The following is a 24,003-nucleotide window of genomic DNA, read 5'->3' on the forward strand; positions in this document are numbered from 1 at the left end:
AATTAAAATCTGTTGATCATTTGCTGAACACCATGTCATTCCAAACATGTCTGACTAACTTTCTTCTTTAGATCTTCCAAGATGTTGGTAACAAAAAAAGCATTGGCCCTCTTTGACTTCCACTGTATAGACACAAAACCACTCTGGAGACCCTAGAGACATTTCTCAAAATGATTTGTGTCCCCCAGAAGAAAGTGAATCAACAAGTATTTAACAACACAATGGTAAATTAATGATGTCAGTTTTTACTACATATACACTAATGGGCATTTACCTCTGGCTTCAATGGCGTTAATTGCATTTTTCACAAAGCTTATTCCCATGTCATCAAGCTGGGCATCAACTACAGAGATACAAAAAAAACTATTAACTGTAAGCCAATGTCACAACACACGTACCAGTACTAAAACATATAGACAATTCTGCATAAACTGTACAATTAATGGTAGCAATGTCACATCACAAGTTATTGATTTAAGTTGACTCACTTCCTCTCTCTCTTGAATGTGTCAGGTTGAGATCCTGCATCTGTGTGTCAAAGATAAACATCTGAATACACACAGCAGACCAGCCTGAAACACTATACACTACACAGAACAGTATCAATATACCAAACAAAAGGCAATTACTGTTCATTAAAGCATTTAAACTCTAATGCAACAAAGTAGCTATATACATTCTCTTGAGCTTTGGTCAATTAGGTTGAAATTAGATAAAGGATTTAATATGGAGTTCACAGAATAAAAGTGATGGATTCACGCACTGGCTCCTTTCCTCCCATTGCACGTATCCAGAATCTATAGTCATCTTCTGAGAGTGCTTGGACTGTCAGCGCCATGCCAGATCTAGAAGAACAAGCGCACAAAAAAAATCAAGGTCATCGCTCCAGGTGTACCGACCACCATCAACTTTACATGAAGTCACTTTAAATGAGAAAGATGGTGATTTTGGTGTTGTTATTAATACTTTGCTCCTACTAACCTACAGGAAGGGCTTTGGGCCAATTTGGCTAGTCAGCATCTATTTTTAACTATTCCCAATAGTTAAAATGAATATAAGCACTGTTTTTTACTCGGAAATAAAATTGCATAAGTAAACCAGTGAAGACGTGGTATTTAACACTGCACTCCTAATTTGGAAACATTGTGATGGAATGGATGTGCTGTGTTCATTTCAACAGACATAACACTTCACTAGCCAATGCCGGATGATGCAGATGATTGACGCTTTTCATAGACACAGCCTGGCTTGGCTTTTGCAGAAGGCTGTGATTAATAAAGGCCCTGAGTGTATCCAGGATGAACACAATATTTAGATTTCCTAATCCTCTGATGAATGACAGTCAGTGTCTATGAATCTAACTTGTCTTCCATTCGAATAGGAAACTTACTAGTTTTTCCAGAGACAGGTCTATAGTGGCATACTTTATTGCTTTCCTTTTTATTTTCATGTTCTGTGATAATAAGGGGTAAAAAGAAACTGAAGTCCTATTTTGTTCTCACCACTTTTAAACAAGTTGTTTCCGTTCACAAGTAAAATAAATATGAGACTTCACGCTAGTTCCGACTTAATTTTGCTTTCGAACTTTTTCTCTTTTTATATATTCATCAGATGTGAGAAAATCTTTTTTGGTGGAAAAGAAGTTAGCCAAGTGACCGTTATGGCAACCAACGTACCGATCTGTGATCTCTATGTCAAGGCAGAACCTCCTGTCAAGTGTGTCTGTGGTTTTGCGAATACAAGACTTGAGTGTGACAGAGTCCGTCTCACCCTGAAAGGACACAGATCATTGCGTGAAGATTAGTTACAATTTAATCAGAGTTGTTGGTTAAGTCCTAAAAAAGCCCTTACTCTCTGTACTACACAGCTGGAAATACTTGAGTAAAAACTAAACTATGCATTTGATATGAAGTGATTCAAATCATTATCAATTACTTGCTTCCCTCCTGATCTCTGGTCGAACGTAATCATGTGTAGAATCTTCTGCTCCTTGACGAAAGTACAATATCGTTTCACCCAGCTGGATCCGAAAGGAGGAGGTCCTGCAGAAAGAAAAAACAACATTTAGCAAACCTAGAGAAGACTCATGACATGGGAGCGACATAATAAGTGTTCTCCAGCATACGTTTCTCTTGTATGTACAGATAGCCCTCGCTGCTAATAGGGCTCGTCTGTCTGTACTCCAGTGGTGACTCTTTGATTCTCTTCAATAACTCGTTCACCTCAGAACGTGTGCCTTCAAAGCGATTCCGTGTCTAAAAACGACAAAAAACATACAAATATAAGTTTGTTTAAGTAAATATTGAGTTTTTGTTGTTCTGAACTTAATTACCCAACATCACTACCTACGATAACAATTCTGGCATAGAGTCATTTTGCAGTATGTTTGGGAATCACCCACTTGCTTGTATTGCCTTTTTCATGCTATGTCCTTCAAATTCTGACCCTGACCATGTTAACTGATTTCTATCGGATTTAAAAAACAGTTTAGGCTGTGACGTGATCCAATCATACAGATCCAGAGAGGAAGTCAGTCCTCAAACCTCCGGCTTGCAACTGAAACACAATAGAAGGTCAATGCAAACAAAGACTTCCAATTTTCCCCTGGCCTTCTCGAAACGCTGGTGTATCCTGTCTTTAACATTATTTTCACAACAACCTTCAAGCCAAACACAAGTGTTGCCAGAGAAAGATGACCGAATATGATAATCCGGCAGAATGAAAATCAACTTTCTCTTCGACCATTTTTTATTTTCAATGATTTCACACAATGCAAAGTTTTCTTAACTGACTGATGATGCACATGAGACAAATACTACTCACTTAACTCAGTTATAGAAACTTTAGACAAACAGAAGCATGACCTGTTTCAGTTATTTTCGTTTTATAATTGAGTCTTAAAGATGTTTACCATTAATGTTCTGTTGGTTGTAAATTTATTTAGTTTATGTAGCACTAAAAAACTGAAACAGAAGGTTCTTCTTGACAACTGGGATGTTTTCAGCTTCCAGGAATTGTGTATAGATCCTTGCGACATGGGGGCATGCATTATCATGCTGCAACATGAGGTGATGGTCGTAGATGAATGGCACAACAATGGGCCTCAGGATCTAGTCACGGTATCTCTATGCATTCAAAATGCCATCAATAAAATGCACCTGTGTTCGTTGTCCATAACATACGCCTGCCCATACCATAACCCCACCGCCACCATGGGCCACTTGATCCACAACTTTAATATCAGCAAACCGCTCACCCACAAGACACGCTGCCTGCCATGTGCCCTGTACAGTGGAAACCGGGATTCATCCGTGAAGAGAACACCTCTCCAAAGTGCAAGACGCCATCGAATGTGAGCATTTCCCCACTCAAGTCGGTTACGATGACGAACTGCGATCAGGTGTGGACCCCAATGAGGACGATTAGCATGCAGATAAGCTTCCCTAAGAGGGTTTCTGACAGTTTGTGCAGAAATTCTTTGGTTATGCAAACCGAATGTTGCAGCAGCTGTCTGGGTTGCTGGTCTCAAACGATCTTGTAGGTGCAGATGCTGGATGTGGAGGTCCTGGGCTGGTGTGATTACACGTGGTCTGCGCTATCTGCGGAATCTCAGGCTCCCCTCTCCGCTGGTTCCAATCCTAACTCTCCGGCAGATCATTCAAGGTGTCATGGAGGGGCTCGCAGGGATCGGTGCTTGGACCACTGCTTTTTCCCATCTACATGACATCCTTAGGACCCATCATACGGGTACACGGCTTCTCGTATCACTGTTATGGACATTCCTGCAGTCAGAATGCCAATTGCACGCTCCCTCAACACTTGCGACATCTGTGGCATTGTGCTGTGTGATAAAACTGCACATTTTAGAGTGCCCTTTTATTGTGACCAGCATAAAGCACACCTGTGCAATTATCATGCTGTCTAATCCGGATCTTGATATGCCACACCTGTGAGGTGGATGGATTATCTCAGCAAAGGAGAAGTGCTCACTAACACAGATTTCGACAGATTTGTGAACAATATTTGAGAGAAATAGGCCTTTGTGTACATAGAAAAAGTCTTAGATCTTTTGAGTTCAGCTCATGAAAAATGGGGGCAAAAACAAAAGTGTTGAGTTTATAATTTTATTCAGTCTGGATAAATGTCTCTCTCACACATCTCACTAAGGCTAAAGGTGAGCTCAAGGCTTAATGTGAAAAATAGGAGATGTTTACTTACATTTTGAATATTGATTTGGAGAGCTTTTTTGTAATGGTCAAAATCTATGGCCAACTCATATCCCCCATGATAGAAAGTAAATACAGTCTGAAAGAAAGCCAGCATCTGTGACAGAGATAGAGGAAGCGAAGAAAAGAACGAGAGATAAAGCAGATTATTAGAGTTTCATCCTCATTACATCCTCCAGAAACACTGACATCTCACATCTTTGTATAGTTCATATTAGGACCTACTTTAAATGAGATAACCAATATGCAAACAACGCTGCATTGTGTCTTACACATGCTTTGAGTGATATTCTAAAAGTAATAGCATACTGAAAAACTAACAGACTTGATATTCTTTGCAACTAATTTCACAGTTCCATTAAGGTCAGTCTATGTGTAACCAAAAGATGAAGTGCTGCTTTGCTCCTGCTTCATCTGCGATTTCAATGGTCTCCAAGCCATCTGGTGTATGCATGTCTTTGGAGGGAGAAGCTTTACAATGAGACGGAGCATGTAATATTAATTCAAAAAGTAGACGCTACACCTGTCAACACATCTAACCACTAACATCCCTTTAAAGGGATAGTTCACCCAAAAATGTTAATTCCGTCATCATTTCCTCACCCTCACCTGGATAAATTACGTTGTTCTGATGAACACAGAAAAAGATATTTGGAAGAACGTTAGTAATTTTCAGTTCTGGGACATCATTGACTAACATAGTAGGAAAACATGAATGGAAGCCAAAGGTGCCCCAGAACTGTTTGTTTTCCTACATTCTTCAAAATATCTCATATTGTGTTCAAAAGAACAAAACAACTACAATATTTAATATAAAATATATAACATACTATGGTAGTGGATGATGTCCTAGAACTGAAAATTGCTAACATTCTTCCAAATATCAAATTTATTTATACAGGTTTAAAACAACTTGAGTGTGAGTAAAAGATGACCGCATTTTTATATTTTGGTGAACTATCCCTTTAAAGCACTTACCATAAACTGGAAATCAAAGTCATGAGGGACATATTTACCTTAAAAAAACGGCATAAATGGGTATGTGTTCTTTAGATTTACCCTAATTTTTTAAAACAAAGCTGTGCGACAAGTTTGGCATCTTAATGAAGGCTTTTGCACTCACAGGCTCAACGCACTCAAACTTCTTCCTCTCTTGTATTTCCTGCAGCTTGCACACATACTCTAGAGACGACTCCTGAAAGTGCTGCCTCATCACATCCACTGACACGTCTGCCTGAAAGACAGACAGAGGAGACGCTCAAACCCAAACACAGTTAGAAAGCAGAAAATAAGTATGTGTGTATGACCACATTACAATTACAAGTGATTTATAGGAAGAAATTCACTCAAAAGTAACATTGTTGTCATCTTGTACTGCACCCAACAGTGTTATTTTCTTTTATTCCCTTCTATATAACAGCACAGAAGATAATACTGAGCACCCATCAGCAGTATAAACTCTATAGACCTAAACTGGGCATGTCGACTAAGAAAATATGTGCAGTGCTGGGGGCGCTCCAGGATAGGGTTGAGAATCACTGCTTTAAGACATGGAAGTGGAAAACTGTTTTCTAAAGTCAGCTGAACGTGCCTGTATTTTTCCTATCCACCCTTGTCCATGCTGTACAAACACACAGAGAAGTGGAAAAATATGACTGAGAATGGAACATTCGAAAACTTGCAATGACTTTCTTCCATTTGTGTAAATACAGTGAAGTTGAATAAACAGCAAACATTGTTTTGGAGGCTTAAAAACCTTAAAGCTTCAAAAGGTCTCTGTTCTTTACCATTTGAAGTTTTGAGTTGTTCACAGTACTGAGTTATTCTGCACCATTTTAAGAAGTTACAGTAGCTGCAGTGTGTATCTCACCCCTGAAACCTTCAGTGTTTTTAAACTCAAGAACAACTGAGCTGTCAATAAGCATTTCTAGGAATCTGAAACTGACTTGGCAAAGCCCTTGACCCTAAACACACGTCATTGGTCCACTGGAACATAATGGCTTGCAATATAAAAATGTCAACATTCTCTAGTGCTCCTTGCACTCAATGTATACAGCCTACAGGCATGATAGGCACGCCTTAAAAGGTTATGTCCTCCAAATGTCGCACAATCCAAACTTGAGATCAGCTGTATGTTTTCCTTCTTATTTTCCCAAGCTTGGAGTAAAAAAAGGTCCTGCCTTTAATTCTAATACAGCAGACCATAATTACAATGGGGAATAATTAGGGGCATCTAGTGGTGAGGTTGCGAAATGCAACCAACGGCTCACTCCACCCCTCACTTTCAAAGCCCTATGACAGCACTCACGGGACAAAGATGTTGTCGCGTTATCGTTTCTTTGCTGACTACAGTAGAAACAACAAGGCAAATTCCATGTAAGGGGACCCACGGTGTATGTAGATAGAAATAGGTCATTCTAAGATATTAAAAACATAACGCTTCATTGTGTAAGGTCTTTATACACCTCTGAAGACATAGTTATGCATATTAAATTGCATTTCTGTCAAAAGATCCTCCTTAAAATGACACACTGGTCCTTTAAGACACTTATCAAACAGGGAAGTACTGTACTATTAATAATATCATGTACTTTTAAGTGTGCGATACTTCCATTTTATTAGCCGACAGTTTTATTTAAAACTGTGATGTAAACCGTGGGAGGATAAAATGAAGAAGTGGCGTGACATATCCTAAAAAGACATATTCAACTCAGAGTTGACAGGTCTTTGGTGACTAGCTAGTTAACATTAGCGATTAGGGTACATAGGCTGCTTAACCATATTGTCAAAAGGATGTAGCGAAACGTTTGACTCAAAACCAAACCTCTGGCAGATGATGACTGATTGAATAAGAAACTGAATGAAGATGATTTTGTTAATAGCAAATCCTGGGAATCAACAACATCCAAGGAACAGAAAACAAGTGCATTACTTAGGAAACATTTGTGTGTGCAAGTATAAAAAAAAACATGTACCTCCTGTAACTGTGGCTCTTTCTTCTTTGCTGACATGTTCAAAAGTTTCTCAAGTGAGCTGTAGTATTTTTCTGTTTCCTTCTCATACCTCTTTCTCTCTGCCTGGAAACAGTGTGAGATAAAACCTCAGTAAAAAGAAGGAACTTGCTATTTTTAAAAATAAAGGAACTTGGCATTTTAATTTGCAAAATCTATCTTTATTTTCACCTTAAGGCAATTCACTTAATGTAAGCAGCTGAAATGCTAGACAATCTCTGCTTGTACCTTTGCTGCACCAAGTTGTTCTTTCCGAAACTTTTCTAAAGGCTTCATCAGCGTCTCTGTGATGTTTCTCATCTGTTAAAAACAATTTGATCATTAAATAAAGGTTCATTTGATAACAGTGTTTTTTATGACCCTGTCAAAATATAACAGTTTTGATACTATATGAAAGTAGGGTTCAAGAACTTTCCAAATCAGTTTTTATTTTACTCAAACCTTGTATGTCACAAAAGTTATATGAAGTCTGCTGAACGCTATGTTTTTTAGGAAAGGAATTTCGAGAAAAACAGGTTTAAAGGTAGGTGATGAAAATAAAAGCACAACAGTCAAGTATCACAGGTAAAAGTCACTTTACAGTGGTAAAAGACTTACTCTATATAACAATCTAATAAAAATAAAACTCTATAAAAATTATAATGTATAAAACCGTTTGAAAAAAACGAAAGTAAGGCAAATAGTGCCGGGTAAACTTAAAGAATAAGAGCTCTGTCAGGAGTGCTAAGAGCTCTATCACTACGCAAGGACACTAGCATACATTACGGACAACAACTAGTAAGTAGTGAATCAAGTTTTACATTGTTTATCATGGGAAGAGTGTCTGAACTTTTGATCATCCCCTGAAGCAGCAGACCGGGAATAACTCCCGGTGCTCCAGACGGTGAGCTCCGCCATCTCACAAAAACGTTGTATAAAAACACTTTTAGTTTACACAGGACTGGTGGGAAATCCATCATCCTTCATTTTATGTGATTGTCTTTGATAGGTGAACTGTCTTAGTAGTTTTATAGAGGCAGGTTATAAGTGATTTTTTGCAGCTCTGCCGGCATGTCCTTTAACATCAGCTATAGCCACAATAAATCGCTATTATTCAGCAATAGACAAGAACATTTTCCCACGATATTTTCAGAGATGATAGACAAGAGGTTATAGATTAATATTTGAATGAAATTTTTTTTGACAAAAAAAAGATTTTTCAATCTGTTTTTGATATTCCTGAAATCATCCCTGCACGATATCCGACGGGTTTTCCCAGATAGCATCACAAATATCAATAAAGTAATTTATTTCAGTTTAACTGAAATAAATGAAAATGTAAAAACTCTTTCTCAAAAACCATGTTATAATCATAATTTACAGCGATAAACACACATACCTATTTTTGTCATTTGATGGCTATGATTACTTTAACACTACTGATCTCATAATTAAAGACTTTAGCCTGGACTTCCCAGACAGGGTCATATTTCATAAAAATGAAAACCCCCACAACGCTGTTTTAAGGTCAACAACAGTAAAGCAATCACTGTTGCAGCACCTGAGACAACAAGTGTTGCCAAATTACGAAATAATCTATGTGTTGCTGACGCAGAGAAGCTTATTCATGCATTTGTGACCTCATGACTCGACTACTGTAATGCGCTACTTAGTGGTTGTCCTGCACCATCAATAAACAAACTACAGTTAGTTCTGAAGCAGCTGCTAGAGTTCTCCCGACTTTTGATAATACCTAGAATAACTAAATCCACAAAAGGGGGTCGAGCGTTCTCATACGTAGCACCTAAACTCTGGAATAGCCTCCCTGATATTATTCGAGGATCAGACACACTCGCCCAATTTAAATCTAGATTAAAGACACATCTTTTCTGCCAAGCATTCTTTTAATGGAAAATATGTTAAATAAACCACCGGGAGATTGCATTTATTAGATATTATTTACTAGAATAATCTTGCTTGTTCTATAAACACCATGTACTGTGTTTTACCTTTTTTGTGTTTTTAAATGTTTCTTATTTTCTCCTGTAAAGCTGCTTTGGAACAATGCACATTGTGAAAAGTGCTATATAAATAAAATTGAATTGAACTCGCTGAGTGTTACAGTACTGTACACAGGTGCAACAACCGCAGTGCAAATGTGAAGCTGGGCCCAGTGTGTCCAATGTAACCCAATGATATAATGCATATTAGTATATTAAGAATTGCTTATTTGAAATAATATATAACAATCTTTTAAATTTTACTTTCGGTAAAAAGATGCACTTTGTTTACAAACAGATGATGCACCGAGCAACAAAAACCCTCTTGATATGTTGTTTGTTGCATTTTAGGTTCATTCATGTAAGCTGTCAGAGGGAGGGGATGAGTGATGTTTTCCAATGTATTTCATGTTTGGGGATGAGTGATGTTTTCCAATGTATTTCATGTTTGGGGATGAGTGATGTTCTCCAATGTGTTTCATGTTTATTTACATATTTTGACATAGTTTGATAATGCTTTTAACTACCAAAGCATTTTTGCGCAGGAAAAAAGTCTGCATATTATTTGTGTGTTGCCTGTAATGCCTGAAAAGCTAAATAAGGGGAAATGTGAAAACACAGGGCTTATCGATTTCTATAGCAATTATCATGTGTAATAAATGCATAATCATTTTTCTGTGAATAGGTTTTTGTTTTTTAAGCATTTTTTTCTTACGAGGCATTGAAAAAGATTGTTTGTTGCTTGTTGTTACTTATTAAGACGTACCATTTGAACCTCCAGCCTAACATAACCTTCTCTCTCTGACCCTGTCACAGCCTGCTGGCCCCGCCCCCTTCCACACATGCCCCCAGTGTGCCCAGGGGCCGTAACGTCATTGGCCTGCTGCTGTGTTATGAACGGGTGGGGCTCCTATCTGAGCTCAAAACAACTGTCAGCTGTTGCACTTTGAGTCATGGGCAAAGCCTTCAGCAATCTAATGCTGCATACTAAAAACATGACCTTTGTGCAATACAAGGCAAAATACCTAGTAGATGGCAACACATTTCACCAACATATACTTCCTTTTGAATCCATAACTTTAAAGTTCCATTCATGCAACCATCCAAAAAAACAAGCCTCATAAATATGCCAAAAACAGAGGGTCATAAATCACAGTGACACATTTATTCCAAAGTGCAATGAATTTATAACTAGGTAATGGCTGACTATTTTCCATACATTTTTGTTTTTACACTGTCAAAGCAATGAATTTATAGATTCCTTTATAAATCTTGATTTCGCAGTCACTATGAGGGCATAATTTGCTTTAAAACCATATCAAAGAAAAAAAAAATGTCTGTTACAATGTTTAGTCTCTGAAAGAGCTGTTCATACAGAACACAGTTAATGTGACATGACTCAATGCAAGCAGTAGTCTTGTGTAATATCAGAGGCAACACTGACCGCACAGTCATTGAGAAAGAGGACACAAATAACTGACGGCAAAGTGATTCACTCCTGTAACACACTGTAGCATTCAGATGAAAAGGATACCGCTGTAGCTTTTCAATGTATATGTTTATATCTGCGAAAAGAGCAATGACCATGTATACCACACGGTAAAAGTCAATGAAGGTTTGTCATTCTGGGTATAAGCATGCAGAGGAACACAAATTCAAAAGAGATATTTTAGCAGGCATGAGATGGATATCAGAGAATGTATGTAGTGCAAGTCTCAACGGGTTTTGCTCACCATTAGCTCTCTTTGGTCCTCCAAATTTCGAAGAAAGGATGAAAACTCTTGCAGGGATTCATCTAAAAAGACACATACACAAATATGCTGTATGGTACAATGAAAAGAGTCACGCAGATTTTATTAAGCATGCATCTTACTCACATGACACAGTAGCCATGTTAATCCTGTAAATATATGCATGATAATAATAACAATAACAAAATGCAGAAAAAAAAACTCACCAATGCACTTTTCATCGTCTGTTTTGGCATCGCCGATGTACTCAAATTTGAACTCACCCAGGCACTGAGCAAACTTCTTTTGAGCCAAGGAGAGCTCTGGAAGGCAGACAAAGTAGAATCAGCATCTCTAAAAACAGGGAGAAATGAAAACATAACAATGGCCAGTGTGTCCCGGGCCCAAAAAAAACCTGTAATTTTACTGTTATTTTTTACAGATTCGACCACGTGTAATAAAAAACCTGTAATTTTACTGAATACATATCAAGGTTTTTCCTATATATATTTTTAATTCAGTCAAAAACTGTCAAATTACAGAAAAAGACTGCAAATTAAGTAAAACAAAAAAGGGAAAACAAGTAATTTTACAGGAAGAAACTTATTCTAAGGAATATTTCTGGCACCCCAGCATTTTTTGTTTGAGAATTTCGGGTGGTTGATGTTATTGTCACTTCTCCCATTGGGCCGGTGCTGGATTAACATCTCACAGTACAGTCAATTCATGATGTTGAGTTATATTTTTGGGCTTTTTGCCTTTATTAATTACAGGACAGTGTAAAGAGACAGTTAGTTATTGGGAGGAGAGAGGGGCGGAGAAACGGGAAAGGATGCCGAGCTTGTACTGGAACTCGGGTCTCCCAGGGCACAGTTGCGGCACATGTCTTGAGTGCTGTCCACACAGCCGCAGGCTCCGACACAAGTCAATTTATCAAACTAAAAGGTTTTGTTAAAATAGCAGGTTAGCAGAAAAAACTTTCTGTTGGTCAATTACTTTTTTGGATGTTTATTTAAAAAAGAAATTCTCCATCATATACATTCACTCATAGAAAGATGTGCGCTTTATGAACCTCGGCAACCCAATCCTAGCCAGGAAAATGTAAAGGACAGATATAATCCAGCTTCATATCGCATTGGAAATATTTGAACATTACCCAAACCACCACATTAATAATTCCTGAAGAATAGCAAAGAACACCACCCTTCACAGACATGAACTGTTGATTATGAACGTCATGCTCTGCAAACATCCTGCTTGATTCTTGTGTGGCAAAAGCATCAATACAGGTGCTGCTTATAGATGCCGGGAAATTGTATTCCGTCTGGAAATCATTGTGCTTTCCCAGTGGAAACCTCGGCAGAAAGTCATGGGTGGGTTTGTCGGGCGAGCACCATTCATCTACTATCTATTTAAGTACATCATTATTATCATTTTGCTTATTCATTAGCGTCTCATAGAAGAATGAAAGAAATTGCTAATTCCTATAACAGACAAATCAACTAATGAAGTTTGTGCTTAGTGCCCAACAGAAAAAAAGGCCCCATTTGGATGCTATTCAAAGATAAAATGAAAGGAATCAAATCTGGCATACCTACAAAGCATTTTCTCTCTCCTTCCTAGAGTTTAGAAGAGAACATAAGTACTTGTAAATCAGCGGAAGCATACTATAATTCTGAGAATTCCCAAAGTGTGATCCCCATATAAGTGAACTCTCGATGGGGTCCGTGGGACAGAGAGCTGGGTGTATTTTAGGATGAACACCATGAGCGGTATCCAGCGTCATCAAAATTGACAGCTGGGCTCATCCGTGTGGAATGAGCTGGCAGTGCATCTGACCAATGACATGTTCTCTTGCTTACTATGGTGCTTTCTAAATTTACTTGTACAAAGATACAATTTTGTCTGCTTGTAATCCACTTAAAACCATTCGTGTCAATTCAGCTCTGTTTAAGAAACAAAGCTGTAAGATTCTTTTCCACTGATTAACAACTGAATTTTATTGTAGTGAATAAAATTAAATGATAAAAAGGTGAAAGTACTGGTTTAAGCAAAAAATATATCTGGTTTAAATTGAATATAATCCATGTATGACACAAATTTCCTTCACGGCCTATTACGCCAATGAAACATTTTGAGTTAAATTAACTCCTCTAGATTTAACTTGAACTTAAATATCAAGGTTTATCATGGCTTATCAGACTTAAAAGTATGAGTCAACTCAACTGAACTCAAACATATTAGTTAAAATATAACTATCACCCTCTCGCCTGGTCCGAGCCAAAAGCGCCCGGGTGGGGTGAATGTGGATTACTATACAACAAAGTTCAATCATGTGAGTCTGGCAGAATGAACCTGCTGACTGCATATTAGTACCATCTCTGGAGAGAGTGTTGTGAATGTCAACAGATATATGTCATTGATAAACACTATGTTGGATGTACTCATGTAGGGCTCGGCGGAATGACAGAATATGCTGTTACTGCGGAATATAATGTCAACAGCGGAATGTAAAGGCGTGGTTATCTTGGTGCTCTACAAGTTGGGAGTTATGATGAAAAAACATGGGAATTTATGCACCCATAACAAAGTAACACATAGCTGTTAATAGTTTCAATAAAGTTCAACTTTATGCGAGCCGAGGCAAAACTTTGCTTCACTCATTCCGTGAAATAGATTTTTGGTCAATCCGCCCACCCTTATACTCATGTTAAGTTCCAAGAAGTCTAGACTTCACATTACATTTCCCTCTCCAAGGCAGCATAGTCACCATGTCAGTTTTGTACATTTTCATCAGATCCATGAAGGTTCACCCGTATGCAGGCTTTCTATGGACATTTTCTATTATAATGTTACTTGCATTTATATTGCGATGTCACTCAGAAAATAAGTTATGTTTTAGCTAGAGCTTAGCAAAAGTTTTTGTGTTCGGTGCCCCCATTCCCTAATCCTGGTTTATTCACCTATGGTATGGTTTATTATATCTGCTAATCTCACAGAGATGTTTTGATGTCCAGATCCTTGACAAACAAACCTTTTGCACAACATACACTCATCTTAAAGATCCTCATCTGGCCCCCGATGCTGTTGCTATCTGATCAGATTCAGGTCATTACAGCGGGGAAAATAAGTATTTGACATATCAGCATATTTATCAGTAAGGGGATTTCTAAGTGGGCTATTGACACAAAATTTCCACCAGATATAGCCATCAAGCCAAATATTGAATTCATACAAAGAAATCGGAACATTTAAGTATACAAGTTGAGTCATAATAAATAAAGTGAAATGACACAGGGAATACGTATTGAACACACTTTATTTAATACTTTGTAGAAAAGCCTTTGTTGGTGATTACAGATTCTAGATGCCTCTTGTATGGAGAGACCAGTCGTCTGCATTTCTCAGGAGTGATTCTGGCCCATTCTTCCACACAAATGGTCTTTAAATCTTGAAGGTTCCTTGGGCCTCTTATGAACTTTGATCTTCAGTTCTCTCCATAGATTTTCTATGGGATTTAGGTCAGGTGATTGACTGGGCCATTCAAGCAGCTTGATTGTCTGTCTTTGAAACCACTTCATCCATTCTGGTAGATGGCACCAGATTTTTATCCAGAATGTCCCGGTACATTTCTCCATTCATCCTGCCTTCAATAATATGAAGTCTGCCAGTAGCCCTTGCTGAAAAGCAGCCCCAAACCATGATGCTTCCCTCCCCAAACTTAACTGTTGGTATTGTGTTCTTGGAGTGGTGGTCAATTTTGCTTTCATCTGACCATACTATAGTCTCCCAATAATCCACAGGCTTCTCCAAATGCTCTTTCGCAAACTTTAACCGAGCCTCAACATGCTTTTTGTTCAGCAATAGAGTCTTGTGTGGTGAGCGTGCACGGATGCGGTGGCAGTTCAGTGCATTGCTTATAGTTTTCTTTGAAACAACACTGATGCAAGGTCTTCCTGAAGTTCTGCCCGAGTGGTACTTGGCTCTTGGAGAACGCTCCTGATTATTCTTTGGACACCTTGGACAGGGATCTTACATGGAGCACCTGATCGTGGCCGGTTTATGGTGAACTGATGCTCTTTCCATTCCAGGATAATGGCCCCCACAGTGCTCACAGGAACATTCAGCATTCTGGAAATGCGTCTATAACCATTCCCATCAAAATGCTTTTCAACGATAAGATTAGGAAGATCTACAGAGAGTTCTTTGCTTTTATCCACCATGAAGTCTTTCCTGTGTGCCTCCTAGGTAATGAGCAGCCTTTACAGGCCATCAATTGGGACTAAAGCAGCTGATATCAAATAGTACTGGCTACTGGCTAGTGGCTTTCTATGCCATTTTGCACCTTGTTATCTTCATGTGTTCAATACTTATTCCCTGTGTCATTTCACTTTATTTATTATGACTCAACTTGCATACTTAAATGTTCTGATTTCTTTGTATGAATTCAATATTTGGCTTGATGGCTACAACTGGTGGAAATTTTGTGTCAATAGCCCACTTAGAAATCCCATTACTGATAAAATGCTGATGTGTCAAATACTATTTTCCCCACTGTATGTGCTGGGCTGGTTGGCCCCGTTGTCCTACAGGTGGTTGGTAAGGGAAAATGGAAGAACGTGAGCACAGTATAAGAGGAGTGCTGGCGTTCTGGGCATCATGTGACATTCTGGACAAAGTCAACTTGTTGTTTGTTAAGCTTTGAGTCGGTCTTAAAATAGAGGCAACAGGAAGCCGTTTATTTTCCCTTTGTTTTGTACAGTAAGGTGGCATCGCTCTGTAAACATACTGTAAAAGACGTGGTTGTGGAAGTCACCCTATCCCTCGACGCAGACTACAAAATGAGTACAAAATTAAACACAACATGAAAGATGTAAGAATTATTTCAGAATGACCAAGTGGTGATCGAACAACAGTAATAATAGAAAAGCACACAAAATGTCCATTAATCACACCTGAATATCTATTATAGTGTATTATGATTTTATGTGCTGAAATTAAATAAAATAAAAAATGAATCTGCAGCCAAAAAACAACCATGTTTATTTGCATAAAATGCACCTTTCCACATCACAAACACAAGATAACAAGAAGTGTTATTTACTCTTTTAAAAGTGTATGAGCTAAGCTTATTTAATTTGTTAGTTATATTTAGTTCTTACTTTATTATATCCCTTCAGTATTGTTTTGTCCCTAAAAAATACAAATCTACGCACGACAGTAAAACAACCTATCTAGGCAACCTCAGCATAACCAACAGGCCACACAGACCGGTAGTTCAGAAATCCGAGAACTGGTCTACCCTGTATACTCTGGTGTCAACACAACAACGCTGACCCAGCAGTACGTTACGCGTTCATCCTAATATGCAGGCACACACAGTAAGGTCAGAGAGCTGAAACTGACTTGAGTCACTCCGCTCACTCATAGAGAATGCTTGAAGCACTCATTTATTTTGAGGGGAAAAGGCACTAAGGGGGTCTCAGAATCTGCAATCAGAAAGGCCATCTGTAAGTGTAATGGGAAAATCAAGAAGGCTAGTGAACGGTAAGAAAACACGAATGTTCGGCCCATTGCGAAGATCTTCAGAAAAATGTCTTGGTCAATCCAAGGGAATTCCTTCCTGTACCAGAAACGAATCGAAAACAGAAACCAAAAACAACACACTGTGGAAACAGTAATTATAAGGTCAAGCTATGAGTGCAGCCAAACTCTGGTTTTGATCCAAGTATAATATTTTGTCAAAATTAAGGCACAGACTAAGTGACAATTACAATGCTCTTTACAAAGCATACATATCGAGGTCTTGGGGAAAATTGTTTACCTTTTACACGCCACACTGTTCACAACAGAATTCTGTTGAATGTATTTAAACATGGTAAAATGTGTTAAATGGTCTGATAACAAATTATCACAAAAAGCTTTTACAGGTTTGAACAAAAAGGCAGTCATTCCAGGAAACCAACACTGTCACGCCATGGAAATGTTAACACAGGTTTGGCACTGGCAGAGATGCATATTTAAGTAGTAAACAAAAGTGATAAAAAATGGAATTGCAGACAATTTAGCTAATACATGAACTATAGGACATGTGGAACCTATAGGGGTTTCATTGATTTTAAAATAACAGGGTTATTTTAATATAATGTAAGTTCATTATTTCAGTTTTTTAAATCCAAGTTATTTTTGAAAGGTTTTTGATATATATTTGACCTATTACTCATGGCCTTTGTACACAATACTATGTTTGTTAATAAATAACCGTTATATTTATTTTGCTTTGCATCAGAGGATATACCGGGGGTCTTTAACTACTTTTCTTTGAGGGCAAGATTTCAAAAGTCTAAATAGGAAGAGGGCGAGTTTTTTTTTTTACCATATCCTCATTTTGTATTTCTGTTATTTATTACATTTTGTTCCCTTTATACTGTTGCTGTTGCTTATAGGTCATTTATTAAAACATGCACACAAATATTGCATCCAATATTTGTGCCTTTTCCTATTTAATTAAAAGATGAATTCATATTTTTTTATTCCTTTATGCGTTAGTTTACCCACAAATGTCCTCCAGTACATCCAAAACTTTTTTTCAAGAAGATATTTATGAAGTTATTTTGATTAATTACTGAAATAAAAGTAAAAAATGCAAATACTTTCAGCACAAAAGTAATCTTTTCCCCTAAAGATGTTAAAACGGCATCTTTTAAACTGAATCAATTGGTCTGTGCAAGAAACTGAACACTATTATTGCTTCTTCCTGTGAATTCCTATTGCATTCATGTGCCCAACGCACTTACAAGGGCAGATCTTTTGAAGTGCAGGTTCTGGAGGGAGATGAACAGCTGTTTTTCGTAAATATAGTCGTTTAAATCATACTTAATGAATGCAGTAATAAAAACAACAGTTTTCCCTTGTCCGACAACCGTTCACATTGTGTACCCTTCCAGCAGTTACTCTCAAGGGCATGAAGCGCATTTTTTTTAGATTAGATTCAACTTTATTGTCATTACACATATACAAGTACAGAGCAACGAAATGTAGTTTAGGTCTAACCAGAAGTGCAATTAGCAAGTGCAGGATATACAGTTAGAATAAATACAGAATACAATATTGATAAAATATTATACAGCTATTTTGGAATGTGAGCCAGAGGTCGTGTTGACTGAAAATTCTCCGTCATTGGCTACGTCCGAACGCTTAGGCAGCTATTCTCTCTCTGAGCTCTCCAGGCAGTTCCTTCGACCTCATGATTCTCATTTGCTCTGACATGCACTGTGAGCTGTAAGGTCTTATATAGACAGGTGTGTGGCTTTCCTAATCAAGTCCAATCGGTATAATCAAACACAGCTGGACTCAAATGAAGGTGTAGAACCATCTCAAGGATGATCAGAAGAAATGGACAGCACCAGAGTTTAATATATGAGTGTCACAGCAAAGGGTGTGAATACTTAGGACCATGTGATATTTAAGTTGTTCTTTTTTAATAAATCTACAAAAATGTCAACAATTCTGTGTTTTCTGTCAATATGGGGTGCTGTGTGTACATTAATGAGAGAAATTACTTAAATGATTTTAGCAATTGCCTGCAATATAACAAAGAGTGAAACATTTAAGGGGGTCTGAATACTTTCCGTACCCACTGTATATTCAGAGGGCGCCGTTTTTCGGTGAATATTTTACTTATATAACTACAATAGTAATAGTACAATAGTAATAGTGCAATTGTTGATTGGCAATTATAATGTTGTAAATAAAACTAAGTTTCTTGGTCAGACCGATCAAATCATTTTATAAGATGTCAATATATCGTGATAAGCCGCAGAAATTACTTTTGTATTGAACGCAGCAGGCGTTTTGGACTTTCAAAGACGTGGCGTCTTCTTGCATTTCTTAAGCAAATTTAAAGTGTCTCCACTTATGTGAAATGTTAAGGAGGGCCAGGTAGAGATGATTGAGCCGCAGGTTGACTAGCCCTAGGATGTAACCTTACCGAGTTCCATATGACCTTCTACTAAAATTACAATACTACAAGCTACATTTCTGCTGTACGTAAAACCTTACTGTTTCTGACTCTGGTAAAACATTAATGTATTCACTGCGGTTTTCAAGCAAACAGGGGTTTCAAATAAGGTTTCTGTTCTATCAACGTTGTGCAAAATGAGATATTCATTTCACCAAACATTCAGCTTCAAAGACAGCAGAGCAGGAATCACACGCAAAGATGAAGGACACTGTCTCAGCCTAATTGCGTAACCGAACACTGTTTCTTAACGTCTGGTAACACATAAATGTCTTTGCTTGACACACCTCCCACATTCCTTTGTAATTTGTTCAATGTATGATCTGTCTTGTGCCTTTGAACGCAGGTGATCACTGGCACAGGAATTTGGCAGTCAATCACATCATTGTTGAGTTTATCATGTTTTAATTGCTTCTATTATGTGCACAACTATTGCACAAAGTACATCAAGACACAATTGGTTAATTCCACTATATGACAGACCTACATTAAATGTCTCGGTCAAGATTTCTGGTTTATCTTTAGTTCATCTAGTTCATGTCGCTGAACCCAGGAAACCAGAATGGAAAAAGCAGGAAAATGCCCCTCCCATTGCTTATCACAGGAAGCCACGTTTTAAAAACATCTGTACAGCACATCAGCATGTACAGCACTGTACTGAACAACAGAAAGTAGAAAATGTGTGTAGAGAAATCGCATTAGTTATTTCATTCTCTCAATAGAGGCAGAAACTATGACAAGGTGATGTGTTTTCTTTTTAAAGAAATAAGTATGCATGGGCTTTCCTACAGTCAAATTGCTTGTGTGGACTAAAGACACACACCCAGTCTGAGTCTGAATCATTGCAATCAATCTTATGCACTGTGAACCAGTAATAATGAGTAATAATAAAGTGAGACATGCATGGTAAGTTGTCATTTAGCACGTGCTTATTATCTGAAGCACTTTACGGTAATGGAAGGGTCGTTCTTTAATCTTAGTGTCTTTGGAGGCGTGCCAAAGGATTTCAGTAATGCTCTGAATCATGGACAGTCCCTCAATGTGAACCGTACAAAAGCGACTGTAACTTTAGTATGCCACTGTAAAACTGGACTTGGTCATTGAAGAACTTAAGTACATCAGAATTTGAGAACATAAAATGTCTCTTTCCTTGCATGTCGAAGGGTCTATCTAATACTCTTGTTGGTTAAGTTTTCCTGAGTAGTCTGGTTTGGATTCATGCACTCTCACAAAGAAACCACTGTTGGGTCACATACTGAATATAAAACAGAAAGCCTGGTTGGGAAAGTGATGTCACTCACAATGCCTTTGTGATTGGACCCACACGTGAGCATAACCTCAGGGATCAAACGGGAATTTAAGATTAATGTACCTTTTGCAATACGCAACTTTATATCAGTGAACGTTGAAGTGTACAGATAATTGGAATATGTGCCAAACATTGATTCTGAATCAGTTTTTTAAACCAAAGACAAAGCACCACAACATTAATCATTTAATACAGTTAAATGAGCAGTCGATGCATAGACAATGCCTCTGATTTCGATGGAAGTATCCAACATTAGAAGGGCTGTACAGTGTGAAATACTGTATATTTTGCACGTGCTACGAAAAAAATCGGTCCGTACTAAGAATACATTTCATAGTGTAGCACGCGAGGGTTACAGTTTTGAACACGCATTAGACATAGGCTTGTTTGTGTGAAGTGTGTGTATTGTTGTGCTTGTTTGTGTGTGAGGTAAACTAATGGCAAACCTACGGAAGCCGTAAAGTGCCAAACAAAACAACAAATCGCAAAACAAACAACAAATCCAAAAGCCAAAAAACGAATCCCAAATCACAATTACAAATCTGAAAACGCAACACCAAATCTGAAAACACATTAACAAACCATAAAGCGCAACAACAATTCCGGACACAAAATAACAAATAAGAAAACACAACGACAAATCAGAAAACACAACAACAATTCGGTCAAACCGGAAAAGGTAGGTCTTTTGTGTGACCGTGGTAGTTACTGCTGATTGGACAGAACCCCTGTCAATCAAGATACAGGAAGTACAGTTCTGTAGCTAGCGGTACAGAATAACAAGAAGAAGTAGCTGGCGGCAGTGTACACAAATATATAATGTACTGTCCTTATTGTGGGTTCAAATTTGGTGTTTTGCATCTGCTCTGAAAGCATTCCTGACATCGATTAATAGGGAATCGTTTTTTCGTCTGAATAAACCTGCATTCTTGAGGTGTCTTTCAAGAGAGCGCAAGCTGATCTTAATATCATGATGTGTTAGAAGCATATATAGAATCACGCCATATGAATGTACTTCTTAAAAGTGGTGCTGAACAAACTCCATTATTTTCTATGAAAACACACACCTGACTGTTTATCTTGATTGACAGGGGTTCCGTCCAATCAGCAGTAACAACCCCAGTCACACAAAAGACCTACCTTTTCCGTTTTGACCGAATTGTCGTTGTGTTTTCTGACTTGTCGTTGTGTTTTCTGATTTGTCGTTGTGTTTTCTGATTTGTTATTTTGTTTCCGGATTTGTCGTTGTGTTTTCTGATTTGTCGTTGTGTTTTCTGATCTGTTATTTTGTTTCCGGAATTGTTGTTGTGCTTTAATGGTTTGTTAATGTGATTTCAGATTTGGTGTTGCGTTTTCAGATTTGTAATTGTGATTTGGGATTAGTTTTTTGGCTTTTAGATTTATTGTTTGTTTTGCGATTTGTTGTTTTGTTTGGCACTTTACGGCTTCCGTACAAACCACACTATACGCGATTAAAACTTGTTTTCCGGCTGCATCGGGTCAATTTTCTATCGCGTTAACGCATTAATTAATTTATCCTGCATTAATGCAGTTTTTTTAAGTATTATTTTATAATTATATTTAGTCCGCTACGCACTGGCTCTGAAACCTACAGACATACCATGGGTCACAGAAGGGATGGAATGTTGACCACTCAACCAATAAGAGCATGTGGGGACTGCTGAAGCGCGCACATGTCATGAATCAGGAAACGCAAGAACTTAAATCTCTTCCAGTTGTGGAGTTGATAGAACAAACCCCTTAATTTCCCGCCCACTCCTTCAGCCATGCGCTTGCCGCTTATCTATCAGTGCCCTTGCCCTACAAATATGTAAAATGCGCGGGTGTCAGAGGCTTATTCAATGCTATTGATGATGAAGCGGAAGGAAATCAATAGCCTGCAGAATACAAACATTTCACCGGCTACAAAACAGCAACGATAACGAATTGTGTTGCGTGGGTTGTATGCAGTGTGAGGCTAAATACATGTTCAAACATGTGTGCCTAGAGAGTCAGAGCTAAACTACTAAACTGAGTTCTCTTTCTCGTCTTCTTGCTCTGAAATAGACAAATAAACACAACATTACGTCAAAATTCCAATATTAACAAGGGTCCATGTAAAAGGAGTCTAATTTACATTTAGGCATTTGGCAGACGCTTTTATCCAAAGCGACTTACATTGCATTATCCTATACATTTTACGGATGAGTCACAGTATATAAGAAATCCATTATCATTATAACTTGTTTTTCTATATCAAACTAGACAGAACATTGGCCGTGGCAGATAGCTTTGGTTTTATAGGCTATTAAATTGGATTACATTAATGTTGAAGTTGAGATTTACAATAAATATTTTGTTGTAAAAAAGCACATTATTTGTGTGTGCAAACCAAATCTTATTGCACTTTTGTTCATATAGCAGTACTTTTAAAATAAAAGTGCACAATACACTACTTTTTAATTCATTATTGAAAAAAAAGACGTTTAGCATCTGTAGCACCTGTGCTATGTGCAAAAAAAGTTAACATACCGCCCTGATTAGTCTACAGTTGTTGTCCCTAGCCCTAATCCATTATAGAGATCAACAGATCTTATGCATTTTGAAAGTAGCCTATGCCATTCATTGCATTGATCAGACCACTAATCCTTTATCACTTGACTACAGTCAAGTTGTGATCATAATAATGAAACTTCTAGGGCTGTAGTCAACCAAAGAAATGCTTAGTCGACCAAAGTCCTGTCCTGCGCAGCGATCAGTCGACTAAAAAAAAAAAAAAAAAAAAGACGCGATGTTTTGCATTTTGATTGAACATTTATTAAACAATCGTCATAGAACATTTATAAAACAACAACGAAAAGACATCAATAATACATACAACTATAATAATAATACAATTCTTTGAAAATTAAGTGATTTTTTTTAAATAGCCGAAATTAAAGTATTTAAAGTTGGGGATGAAACATAGGCTAAAAAAAATAGGCAACTGGTCGACCAATGAGAATGTCAGTCGACCAAGACGGCATCGACCGATTAGTCGACTAAACGACTAAAGTTGACAGCCCTAGAAACTTCAGGCAGAAAGGTCTGAATAAATACCCATATAATCTCAGTGTTCCGCACATTCTCTGGCACCCTCAATAAAGTCCTTTTAAGGAATACTGGAATGGGAAAGATCTCCCTTAGAGGCCTATCTCTGCAGTCACAGTCATAACCATCTGTTGATATGACATCTAGTTAGAATTTTGAGGCTTAACTATGTGTGCAGGTTAAGACTAAGAGAGACATAATGTCAAAGAATTGCATAATTAAAGTATGCAATAAGGGTATTTCAGTAACAATATAACCAGAATGTGTTTTTAGGTCAAACCAAATCCGTTTCTGAGACACAAAAAACACCTCTGTGTTTCTAGACTTACTATATTACTGTAACAAAGTTCTATAAAAGGGAAGGAAGGAGGCGGGAACCGGCGAACTTTAATCAAATTAAATAAACAACAAACACGGAAGAAAAAGGCCATAAAACCTAAACACAAACTTAAAACATGTCCGGGCCCGGTCTTCTCTCGTCATTTACTCCTGTCGCTCCACTCTTATGCTTCCTGAGCTCCTCAGTGAGACTATCCCTCACGGCTCTCATCCCACCCTGCTCGCCACAGTTACATTAAATGTAGCAAAAACAAGAATAATTAGCGAATGTTAAGTAACAGTCTGCTAAGTCTCAACCA

General features: G+C 37.8%; 1 protein-coding gene across 5 annotated transcripts in view; it reads right to left on the minus strand.

Annotated features, from left to right (window-relative positions):
• Positions 1 to 24,003, minus strand: part of arhgap10 (Rho GTPase activating protein 10) — a 58,526-nt gene that overhangs the window by 23,857 nt on the left and 10,666 nt on the right. For 4 of the 5 annotated variants that reach the window (XM_079462280.1, XM_079462281.1, XM_079462282.1 and 1 more), the window contains exons 2-13: positions 11,174 to 11,269; positions 10,950 to 11,011; positions 7,466 to 7,537; positions 7,202 to 7,303; positions 5,350 to 5,460; positions 4,219 to 4,323; positions 2,126 to 2,255; positions 1,936 to 2,042; positions 1,677 to 1,771; positions 764 to 845; positions 489 to 528; positions 275 to 343 (exon numbers count right to left, since the gene is read on the minus strand). In XM_079462280.1, the coding sequence (XP_079318406.1) occupies positions 275 to 343; positions 489 to 528; positions 764 to 845; positions 1,677 to 1,771; positions 1,936 to 2,042; positions 2,126 to 2,255; positions 4,219 to 4,323; positions 5,350 to 5,460; positions 7,202 to 7,303; positions 7,466 to 7,537; positions 10,950 to 11,011; positions 11,174 to 11,269 (1,071 nt within the window). Of the gene's footprint in view, positions 1 to 274; positions 344 to 488; positions 529 to 763; positions 846 to 1,676; positions 1,772 to 1,935; positions 2,043 to 2,125; positions 2,256 to 4,218; positions 4,324 to 5,349; positions 5,461 to 7,201; positions 7,304 to 7,465; positions 7,538 to 10,949; positions 11,012 to 11,173; positions 11,301 to 24,003 lie in introns of all 5 variants that reach the window. The other variant, XM_079462284.1, reaches the window with a different exon arrangement.

Source organism: Barbatula barbatula (genome assembly GCF_947034865.1).
Source record: "Barbatula barbatula genome assembly, chromosome: 8".
Taxonomy (NCBI): Eukaryota; Metazoa; Chordata; class Actinopteri; order Cypriniformes; family Nemacheilidae; genus Barbatula; species Barbatula barbatula.